Consider the following 12,578-nt stretch of genomic DNA (forward strand, 5'->3'; position numbering starts at 1 on the left):
AGTACATATAAATTTTTAAAATAGCCTTAACAACGTAAACGATACGCTACTGTGTGTGCAGTGAACGTCAAGACTGAGTGATATATTATATCTCCTTCACTTGCGGCTTCGATTATATATTGTTCTTTTCCACTGGTTAGCGTTGTCAAGTTTTATTAGATACTTTAACAAATCCGTTATTAGATGACTATTTGACAGTATTTGAATTAGTAATTTAGTAGTTAATAAATTATCGACGATCAAAATCTGGCAATAGTGTTGTCGTTAAAACTTAATTATCACTTCTCAGAATTTAGTGTCTAGAATATCGAAACTTTACTATACCAAAATACCAAAGGCTAACAGCTTTCCAGCAACAGTATTTCTGTTTTCAAGCCATATAATTTAATGTTTAAACTAAATTATTGTCAAGACCAAAGTAAAAAATCAACACAACATCACGACCATGCTGCCTTTCATTAACCTTCACTTGCGATGGGTCTCGTGGTGGCGTAATCCTGAACTGCTTCCTCTCTTTCTCCGGTTCCCTGTAGGTTTCGAAGAACTTGAAACGTTCTTGTATATCGGCCGTTTTAACCTCAATCGCTTCTTCTATCTCTGAAGATTTTACTACATCTTCTGAGACCGATTTCGAGTACGCCTAAATAAGTAAATTTTAACTAAAACTTTCAGGGTATGAAGCAATTGTGAAAAATAAACTGATCTCATATAATATAGACTTAATATATTATAAGAAAACTGCAACAACATATTTAAGAATATCCTCTTGAGTAATTGTAAGAGATTTCAATTATGTAGATAGATTATTATCAACATAAATGCAATAAGTGGTTGTTCATCGTCGATGATTCTGTTGTAGTACGTTCGCAGTAAATAAATGTGAATATGCAAAGGACGTCCTAGAACACAATCCTCGGCGACGGAAATGAATATACCTATTATGACCGATATAGTAAAGGTTTTAATTTATTATTTTTGGACTAAAACTCACCTCTCGAGCTTTTTTCACATCTACTTTAGGTACAGCAACAGGTGATATGCTCTGGGGCTGTTTGGCAGCATTGGCATCAAGTTCAAGGAACAAGGACCTAGATTTCTTACTAATTTCTGAAATACATAAAAAATATTAATAATTTTAACTAAATTTTTAGTACAATGGCGTAAAATCCATAGATTTTCCCAAACATGACTTACCACTTTGGAACACTTCGGTATCATCCGAGTCTTCGTTCCTGTATTCTCGTTCGGTTGCCAATTCTCCTTTCTCGAATCTCTCTTTCAGAGACTTAGTATCACAGGACTCTATTTTCTCTGATTTTACGAGATTTGTGCACGATTCTGATTGCATGACAGCTTGCTGGTATGCTTCCTTCATTTTTCCTTGTTTTCCCTAAAAATTAATGTATTAAAAACCATTATCTTCAGAACTTGCATATAATTTCTTCTTCAATGCATCGAAGAATAGAAAAAATATGTAAATTAACCAAGACTAAAACTACTATAGACCCTTAAGCGTTGTCACACGAACCGACTGTATTTTAAATCAAATTAAAAATATATTTTCTCTTTTTAGTCCTCAAAATATATATTTTAAGTAAACATATATTTTAGATTTTTGATTTGAACGGGATCGTTTGGTGAAGACCTTTCCATAATGTGATATGAACGCAACGGTTGCCATCTAGAGCCCATACAGAGACATCGTCTTAGAATCAGCAACCCCATTGGGAGTCTTACGTTGCCTTGCAGGATACATATGTGTTAAAAACTTTAACATCACACCAAATTCTTAACAAACATGTAATAAACAACAAATTTTGTACCATTTCACGGTTTTTCTCCAAATATTTAGTTGCATCACTTATGTACACCTGATGATGGACTTTTTAGTCCAAAAACGTTCTGTTGTCGTGTAGCCCGAAAGGGTCATTTTAATTATATATCTTTTATAAAGGATTTTTAAAACTTTTGTGATTTATGGTATACAGCCATCTGCAGAAATTTTATTGTCCTTGAGGAGTAAATTTTCAATTTCAGTCAAATTTTACGTAAAATTGAAAAACGAAACTTATATCTTCTATAATTTTTTTGTATGAGCATTATCTCTCGAGTTATAGGCGAAAATATGGGCGCAAAAAAGCAAAAAATTTTAAATTTTTTTCAGATTTTGTTAAATAAAAAATTAAGCTTTAAGGTTTACATCCTGAGGTGATTCCAGTAAAAAAATAGACTCCTATGGAAATTGTCCATTATGGTCTGCTTTTCGACAAATCCCGCCTGGACTATTATGTTTTGGCTTTGTCTAAATTATGTTACTTAATGTACTTAATAATGTAATGTAATAAAAACTTACCAAAAATAACTTATTCCTAATAGACTGGATCTCCTGTTTCCTTTCCTCCCGTCTCTCATCTTTCGAATTCTGCTCTCCCTGTTCCCATTTATTCTTAACTTCGTTCAGATTAGTAAAATGGAACGGTTTTTCTTTTTGTACCTTCTTGGCCCTGTATAGAGTTGGATCTTCTCCATCAGGCACTTCCTCCTCCTCTTCTTCGGCTTCAGAAGAGGATTCTTCGATAGGTATTCCATTCAATGCTTCGTCCGATACACCGACGTCCATGCCTTTAGCTTGGAATCTTCAAGAACAGATAAATATTTGTTAATGGAATGGTAATAGTAATGAAATGGTAATGGCATATAAAAAATAAATGATCTCTGCAGTTTAGTAGAAGTTGATGGATTGATAAAAACCGTCAGTGTGAAATATGGCGATCCAATAGTTCAATATTTCGTTTTCCGGTGAATTCCGGTATATTTTCTGGGAAGTAGAGAGACACTGAGGGCATAAACATAAACGGAGAAAAGCTTTTGAGGTTTGCAGATGATATTGTATTAATAGCTGATAGGATAGATGAGACCAAAAAACTTTTAAATCAGCTCTATCTTTCGTCGCTGAAGGGGGATTGAAAATAAACATATCTAAAACCCAGATGATGACAAATCTTGTAGTCAGCGAAGATGTATGCGCAGGAACAAGATCCATAGACCAGGTAATGGCCTATAAATACCTGGATCACGAGATTTGCATAGGAAAAGATAAGCAAACCGTTGAGCTTCACCGTCGTATAAGACTGACTTGGGCAGCCTTCGGCAAGTTGAAAAACATTTTCAAATCGTCCAACATACTAATATGTCTTAAAAGAAAAACCTTTAATCAGTGTGCTTTGCCAGTGTTGACTCACGGAGCGGAAACGTTGACTATGACAAGGTGAACAGGGAAAACGATCCGCGTTGCTCAAAGGGCGATGGAGCGTACTATGTTGGGCGTTTCAATACGAGACAAGATCCCAAACCGGCAGCTACGACGAAGATCAGGAGTGGCTGATGCTGTAGAAAGAATAGCGGAACTGGACAGGTCACGTGGCTCGAATGACAGATAACAGATGGACAAAAGCGGACAATAACTATACTATATTTCGAAAGTAACATAATAACTTCTCATAAAAGAAACTAAACCGTAGATTCTACACTTTAAAATATTACGATTTAAGCCAACTTGCTTTAATAAAATGTTGATATTAAGAAAGATACAGGGTGTTAAAGTGGAAATTTAAAAGTTTATTTTTCGTTGTAACTTTTACGTTTGTAAATATTTTTGGACAAAAATTTACAGTTGGATGCTTTTGAGTAGGATAAATTATAATTTTATACCTACTTTAATGTAACTAATAGAGGGCGCCACATATGCCACATGTGTGGCATAAATTTGCGCTTAACTTTTTTGCTCTTTTAGTTAGCTCTATTTGTGTTAAAAAAGATTAAAGATACAGTATTTTTACAATGAAAAGGTATACTTGTTAGTAACCTGAAAGTTCAACCGTTTTCGAGATAAATGCATTTTATAAGTCAGCTGCACAATAATTCTTAGTTTGATATTTGTGCGGTAAAGCACTGAATACCTGTAGATAAGCATAATTCATAGTTTATTCTTATTAAAACAACTCATAGATGATAATGTAACATCACAAAATGCTTTGTTATGGGTGCTAAATGTCTTATTGGAGAAAAGATATTTCATCTTCTTCTTTAGGTGCCGTGTCCGTATTCATACGTTGGCCGTCATCATGTAATCTCCCTTTGCTATCGCTTCTTAAGTTTCTATAATGGCGTTGTATTACTTTTTCTCTATTGTAAAATGCTAAAAACCCAAAATATGTGGTTTATGCAAGATGGTACACCACCACATTCTAGAGAGAAGGCAGTTAGAACAAACTTAAATACAACTTTTCTGAACGTTGGATTGGTCGTGGTAGTCATATTCCTTGGCAATGTGGTGAGATATTGATATAATTATTTAATTCATAAAAAATCCAAAAAGAATATTTATTGTTCATTACGTAAATTGTTTACCCATTTTTATTAGGACAAATAGAAACTAGAGCACAGGTAATAAATATCACATATGTGTCCTGTTTCATAATACTTTTGCTACAAATCTAACCTGAAAGACTCAGCATTTTTACAAAAATATCATCGTTGTCCTAATAACCGATATTGTTATAAATATAGTAAACACACAGGCAATTTAGTTCAGCATAATATTAGTTCGTTAGTAAATCATAATAGTCCGTTTGTTCGAGATGTAATTATAATTACTCGTAAGCTGTAACGTAATCATATAAATAAGTAATGTCATCGATAGGTTATTCCGTGTGTATATAATTTACCAATGAACGAAATAAATCATAGTTTAATACATGATTTAACTTCTGCGACAAATAAGATGTAGTTCCATAATATAGCATAATATTTGGATATGTATCCAAAAGAATATATTCATCCATTATACATTATAGCAACCACGTAGCCCTGAATTTAATCCGCTTGATTTTGGTGTATGAGGCGCATTAAAACAACGTGTCTATAAGAATCCCATAAACATTCGCAACCAACTATGGGAAGAAATAAATACTGCAGCAGTTTCTTTAGAACCAATGATGCTATTTAATATGAGACGATCTTTTATGAAATATATTGACAAATGAATTAAAGAAAATGGTGGACATATCGAACACTTACTTTGACAAAAAGTTATGTTATTTAGTTTAACTATTTCTTAATTTGGTTTGTAAACAAAATGTTTTGATTATGACTAATTTAACATAAAACGTAAAATGTTTGATGTAAAATCCTATTATTCTGTTATTTTGTCAAATCCTATTATTAATTATCCTGCTGATATATTTATTTTATTTAATATTTTGTTAACTATTAACTTTAGTTAAAGGTATTTTATAATAAAATTCAGAAGTATTAATGTTTTTGTCTATTTTTTCTTCGTTGCCTGGAGTAATTGCCTTAGATCAGAATTAGGCAGCTTATTTTTAAAATGCAATTATCTCGAAAACTGTTGAGTTTTGAAGTTATTAACAAGTATACCTTTTTTTTTGTTAAAATAATGTATCTTTAATATTTTTTATCCCAAATACAGGTAACTTAAAGAGCAAAAAAGTTAAGTGCAAATTTATACCACATATGTGGCATAAGTGGCGCCCTCTATCAGTTACATCAAAGTGTGCATCAATTTATAATTTCTCATATTTAAAAGTACCCAATTGTAAATTTTTATACATAAATGTTTTCAAACATAAAAGTTATAGCGAAAAATAAAATTTTAATTTTTCACTTTAACACCCTGTATCTTTCTTAATATCAACATTTTATTAAAGGAATTTGGCTTGAATCTTAATATTTTAAAGTGTAGAATCTACTGTTTCTTTTTGTACAATTACTTAAGGACCACCTTGTATATGTGCCCGTGGAAATAAAACAAATAAAGAAAAAGAGCTCAGGTGAGATGAAGTGATCTTAGAAATATTCTAGAACAAGATGTATGACAACAAAGACCAGTGAAAGAGACAAGAGCTCGAAATAGATAGATAGAGTAAGAAATTATATTGTCACTAATATATAGCAATGTCATTGAAAAAAGTAAATAGTACCACAAAAAGGAAAAAAATGAGAATAGAACGAGAAGTAAGCATAAGACAATGCTTCCACATTCCAAACTCAGGCTTTTCTGAAATATTTGACAGCATTGAAAAAGGTTGCATCCAAAAATATTTTCTGTAACTCATAAACTCCTCTGAAGGTCTCTATAGTTTCTTTAACATTCTAGGATAGTCCAGAAGTATTCGGGGCTACCATACAGTTTTTTAGAAACATTTCAGACTGTTCTAAGATGTGTCAGAAGGATTTGAAACGTTACAGCACAGTAATGAAGGATCTCAAGTTGTCCGAAGCCTTACATATATGCGCTTGAAACATTCCAAAAAAAGTATAGAAACATAGCAATAGTATACAATGTGAGAAACTTAGATTTGTACGTGGCAGTGTATTTATATAGCCTCCAAGTACGCATGATCAGTCTACGATTATAATTTCGTCGATTTTATGACCCTCAATTCAAAAACAGAATCGCCTTATTGTGTATATCGATCTTGATATATTTGGTATACTGATGTTAACACTGTTAAGGGTATCAACTTACTTTTCACCTCGGGTAAAACTCGACAGAACTCTCCACATGGCATTCATTTTTACAACTGATATTTAATAAACAACACCTCATTTAATTTTAGTACTAAACGAAATGACTAGGATTAAATAATCTTTTCAGAATTTATAACATTGTAAAATCATAAAGGTATTTTTGTTTATACTTATTAAATCGTAGAGATTTATATTTGTAAAGAACAAACGAATGGTGCAACAATTTAATATCATGCAAATAACGTTTGGTTCGCAGAAATATTAATATTGTTATTATCCAGTTAAATATAACATATATAAAAGATATATCTAGAGCAATTGATGGTTAGGTACTTTACGTAAGATAAGAAAACGAACAAAGAATGAGATCATTTATCAAAGACAAAAATATCAGAACTTACGAATACAAAATTTAAGATATTCGAGTGAGGTCCACTCTTGATACGTGAAAACCTTACTCCAGGACCACAAAAACTAAATGGGCCATTTTTTATAGAAGAAAATTTAACAACCGATAATTATAAAATGCTGCTTAGAAATGAAATGGCCTGCCTGCCTACCTGCCCTGAAAAACAAGTTTGGGGCCAATTTTAATAAGATATGATTTCCGCAAGACGGAGCTCTAGCTCATTTTGGTGTAAATGTTCGGCGTTATCTAGATCAGACATTTCCCAGACGATGGATTGGTAGATTAGGTGGTATTGAACAGCCCCCTCGTTTACGCGATTTGAATCATAAATATTATTTTTATTGGGATAGTTAAAAAGTAGAATTTATAATACTAAACCAGCAAGTGTTACAAAGTTAAGGCAAAGAATTATCGATAAATCAGACGAATGAATTAATTTGCAATGTAACAAACTTTTAACTAGTAGATTTGGTTGTACATAGTTTGAGTCTAAAAATTTATTGTGATGATTAGGCGTTTCTATGCTTTTGTTTTATATTTTAAGATGTTCCTGACTACATAAAATCGAAAGTATTGTATCCGGTTGAACTGAAATTGAAGTGGAGATTTCAATTAAAGGTACAATATACAGGATGTTGTATTAAAAAACCAAAGTGACTAATGATATCAGAAAATTTTTAAATCTGGCAACATTGCAAGTATCAAATTTGAAATTCTTAATTGGGAGACAATTGGGCGTTTGGTTCATTTAGTAGAAGGCTTTTACGAAAAGAAAATTTAAGAAAATTGCACAGAAAATTGAAAAAAATGAGAAAAGTTAACGATTATTTAAATTCGAGCGTTTAACGATTTTGCCTTTTATAGTTGGTACGATGCAAATATCGTCTAACACTCTGTTCATTCAATCGGAAGGTTTATTCAGTTTCTAGTTTGTTCAGTGCGTGTTTCAGAAGGGTTTTTTTTAAATAAATTATAAACAAGAGTTAACAAGATCGCAGCTATCGAGTTCGCAAGGAGAAACAATGGAATCGAAATCAACAACGCAGGAATGTCGCGTTTAATCCCCATTGACCAGCATTCAATTATAACGTTCAATTATAACAATTCAATTATAATCGATTATAGTTTACAGCAAATCGTGGCTATTGGACAAATGAACGTTGCATATCTAAATTGCAAGAGATTTAAGGGTTAAAGGTGAAGCCCCTGGATTGTGTTGACGTCATTTATTGTTTCCGGAAACGAGCTAGATTCTCTACATGTTTTGATTCATATAGCTAAGACAGAACAACGTCTGTTGAGTCAGCTAGTGACAATATAAAACACCTCGTTAAGATTTGCTACACTAAAACAACTCATACCAATTGTCAATACACTTCACTTTTAGACTTTTTTTATGCATATAAGACTATGCAATATGCACTACTACTACATGATGGACGAGCAAAATTACAAATTTTGCCAAGGAGGCCAAGAAAAGACAAACGTAGTAGAGGAAGACCACCTACACGTTGGGCTGACGACATCAGGCGTATCACCAAAAATTGGCAACAAAGAACACAATATCGTAAAGAATGGAGGAGTTTAAGGGAGGCCTATGTCCAGCAGTGGACGTGATAAATGAAGGCATGATGATGATGATATAAGACTACCTCGCAACAAATAAATAATAATAAATACTGAACAAAAAAAGTAACTTTCGGTTTCCATCTGTCTTCTTACCTTGCGAGTTTGGATAAAATAGAGGGTGATTTCTTAACATTGACAGGAGTGGGTCCTCTGTCCATCTCTTGAGTCTCCGACTGAGTTTGTTGGAAAACTTGGAAGCGTTCTTTCACATTTAAACTCTGGAGTTCCTCGAGACCCAGGTCGGGCTTGTCGCTTGCTGTAAATAAAAAATCACAAGTTGAATATAAGCAGTGATTAAAAAGAATAATTACTTAGTTACATATATTATTTTTGTTTAAAAAATTCAGGTTAGTAGAAGCACATTGAACAAAGGGTAAAGCTTTTCACTTTGAAACGAGGTGTGTTTATGTACCAATGTGTGAAAAAATTGTAAATATTTCTAAACTATATTTATAATTTATAAGTAAAATTTGAATTATTTCTGCTTAGAACTTCGGTCAAAAAAGTAATACATATATGGAAATCCACGATGAAATTTAAATGCAGATAGGTGGCGAGTATTCTTTAATCTTTTTTAATTTGAAACCATTTTATATAGGGTTGGCCACTCACACAGTCCACAATGATATTTGGCGGTTTTCATTGGATTTTGTGAAAATGCTGAAACAGGTAGATTTTTATTCCAAAGGGGGTCATCTTTTAAGGCTGTCATTTGTCAATATCCTTTCTTCCAGTATCACAAACCCTTAATTTTAAATAGGAAATAGACCTTGTGTTGACATCATTAGACTGTATTTTTGCTGTATACAGGTATTTATGATTTTTCTTTTCATATTAACTCTATTAAACTATTAAAACTGTTACACCTCTTAAAAACTAAACGTATCGCCTATTTTGCTAGTGTTAATGACACATTTTTCATTACGTCAAAAACTACATTCAAACTAATAAAAACGGGATTTGGCACTCCGGGAGTGACCGAACAGTTAATTGAATTACATTTGATTATATTGGACAGCATTTAGAATTAATCTGGGTGAAGAAAGCTACAAATGAAGCTCGCAGAACGAAATATTGGCGTTTGGCAGTGTTGCCATGCCCTTATAATGTATGTTACATGCTTGAAATACAAAGAGAGAAAGCTTTTAAAAAATATATTTTTATTATATTATTTTATGGATTCTGCAATTTTATAATTTATATAAAACACAAACCAATAAATATTTGTTTCACTCAATATTAACTGGAGTTAATTATTAAAACATTTTTTGGCAATTGCCCTTTGATAGATTAGCAAATGGATTTGGCAATAGAGTCAGAACCCTCAAACCACGAGTAGCCAGATTGCAACAGATGTTATTTTAACTTTATTATTTATACCTTCTAAAATTTTACTATTTACTTTTTAAAAACTGTTTTAAAACTATTTACATTTTCGGTAAAAATATAGAGAACGTTCCGGTTAAGTTAGCTGCAAATGAAACTTCAGTAAATCAAATAAAACTTCATGATTTTTCGCGATTTATTAAAACGACATGGCAACACTGCCAAATACAAAAATTTCCTTCATTTGTAGCTAACTTAACCGGAACGTTCCCTATACTTTTACATTTTCTCTTTAGTAATTCTAAACTATTAATTTTTATCCTTTTGATTTCATTTTTAATGAAAATTTCAACACTGTCAAACATCAATACTTCATTCTGTCAAACTTATTTGAGGCTATCTTCACCCAGACCAATTGTATGTCCATAACATTTTATTGCATTTAATTAATAATTTATTTTAATTTATTTTATTTTAATTTTAAGTTACTTGATTTTACTTAAATTTAATTTAATTTAATTTTTTTTATTTTATTATGTTAAGAAACACGCATGGGACTGCGTTTACTACTTCACCTAGTGTGTGTTTGTGTGATCTGTAGTTTCATTGCGTTTAACCGCGTTTCTGTTATTTTTTATTTTTTCATACCTCTGCGACCTTTTATACCTTTTTCGAAACTACACAATTTCAGCTACAAATTCCACTCAGTGCCGTCTTCGTGGAAGCATTTTCCGTGAGTTGAGATCGTTTGTAATGTAAAAGTTTAAATTCAGCGTTTTTTACGCATATTTCAAATGCCTCATACATGTTGCCAAAACTAAAAATCAAAATTTCATGTTATGTTATAGGTTTAGAGAAGATGAGGCTCTAACAATGCAAAAGCCACAGCGAACGGTCAATAGAAGTGATAAATTATATTGATCTCATGAGAATAGTAAAAAATGACGAAAATCGTTTATTTATTTAACCGCTTTATAGAAACTGACTTCATTTGCGGCAAAATACAAAAATTGATTTCGCGCGCTTAACACACTCAAAATCGCCGGTCGCTTCAAGCGTTGTCTCTGAGAGAACGGTTCATTATACACAAAATTATCTCAGCTACATTTCTTGTTTGAAACATGTTTTTGCCAACTTACGAGGAGGGTTTTAGGTGGAAACTCAAGGGTAGGAGTGACAAACTTTCTTGCATCTTTTTTGAGGTCTCAAAATTGACAATCTCAGCTTGTTCCTCTCGTTTTTACAGATCAAATCTCTGAGGACGGGACTATAATAAATGTATTCAAATAAAAATAAAAACAATGTGATAATTTTCCCCGCTTTTATTAAAAAAATCTGATTCTTAAGCGGTTAATTAAATTCAGTATACCCTTAGCTTAATACATGGAGAACAAATTAAAAAAGTTGAAAAATATAAATATCTGGGTACAATAATTAACGAAAATAATGAGTACACAGAAGAGATTAAGGCAAGAATAGGACAGGCAAGAGTACAAAAAAGTACTCTGCAGCAGGGACATTTCAATTTTTTTAAAGATAAGACTTCTGAGATGCTACGTGTTCTCCGTATTATTTTATGGGTTAGAGGCTTGGACTTTAAAGATGTCTCGGACAGATTGGAAGCCTTCGAGTTATGGGCCTACAGAATGATATTAAAAATAAGTTGGGTGGATAGAGTCACGAACGTCGAGGTGTTGAGAAGAATGGGAACTAATAGATAAAGAGGTTTTAAATACAACTAAAGTCAGAAAATTGCAATATTTGGGACATGTCATGAGGAGCGAGAGTTATAACTTGTTGCAATTAATAATGTAAGGAAAATACAGGATAGAACGAGTCGCGGAAGAAGACGCATCTCCTGGTTAAATAATTTGAGAGCTTGGTTTAACTGCACTTCTGCTGACCTCTTTAGAGCAGCGGCGTCGAAAGTGCAAATTGCCATGATGGTTGCCAACCTTCTTAGAGGAGATGGCACGTGAAGAAGAAGAAGACCCTTAGCTTATTGGATACTTCTAAAATTGCTTCCTAACTTCATACTAAAATATTGTTCTGAAGCTATTTTCTTGTGGCATCTTAATGCAATTTACTATTTTTGTATTTTAGTCCAGCTGTCAGAGAATTAGCCCCTAAAAATCATACGAACAAGCTGAATTCTGCCGAGAATATTAATTTTGGGATCTCAAAAAAGATGCAGAAAAGTTTACTACTTTTACCCCAGGACTTTCCCATAAAACCCGCCTCGTAGGGGAGTAAAAACACAAAAAAATCGATTTAACAAGAATCTGTACGTCGTAGAAAAAAATATTTCAAATAAAAAATGTAGTTGAGATAATTTTAGACAAAAATGTTTACTAGCACTTTTTGTGTAGAACGAACAGTTCTCTCAGAAACAACGCTTGATGCGACCGTCGATTTTGAATGTCGGTTACGTCTGCGAAATCAATGTTCAATAAAATTTGTATCAGCTCGGCGGTAAAAATTAGATATCTTTTGATCCAAGTGTAAAATATACAAAAATCAAGATGTGTTTTAAAGGTAAAGAGTTCAGCTTCTGTATGCAATTTTTATATTTTGCCGCAAGTAAACTTAGATTTTATAAAGGTGTTAAATAAATAAACTTGGCGCGATTTTTACCATTTTTTATGATTCTCATGAGATCAAT

At 32.4% G+C, this 12,578-nt stretch overlaps 1 protein-coding gene across 14 annotated transcripts in view; it reads right to left on the reverse strand.

The window, feature by feature from the left end:
* LOC140436668 (uncharacterized) overlaps positions 1-12,578 on the reverse strand; it is a 411,170-nt gene that overhangs the window by 26,597 nt on the left and 371,995 nt on the right. For 13 of the 14 annotated variants that reach the window (XM_072525693.1, XM_072525691.1, XM_072525692.1 and 10 more), the window contains 5 exons: positions 8,684-8,846; positions 2,354-2,636; positions 1,195-1,390; positions 992-1,107; positions 464-640 (listed from right to left, as the gene is read on the reverse strand). In XM_072525693.1, the coding sequence (XP_072381794.1) occupies positions 464-640; positions 992-1,107; positions 1,195-1,390; positions 2,354-2,636; positions 8,684-8,846 (935 nt within the window). The remainder of the gene's footprint in view (positions 1-463; positions 641-991; positions 1,108-1,194; positions 1,391-2,353; positions 2,637-8,683; positions 8,847-12,578) is intronic. The other variant, XM_072525696.1, reaches the window with a different exon arrangement.

Source organism: Diabrotica undecimpunctata, chromosome 3 (assembly GCF_040954645.1).
Source record: "Diabrotica undecimpunctata isolate CICGRU chromosome 3, icDiaUnde3, whole genome shotgun sequence".
Classification (NCBI taxonomy): domain Eukaryota; kingdom Metazoa; phylum Arthropoda; class Insecta; order Coleoptera; family Chrysomelidae; genus Diabrotica; species Diabrotica undecimpunctata.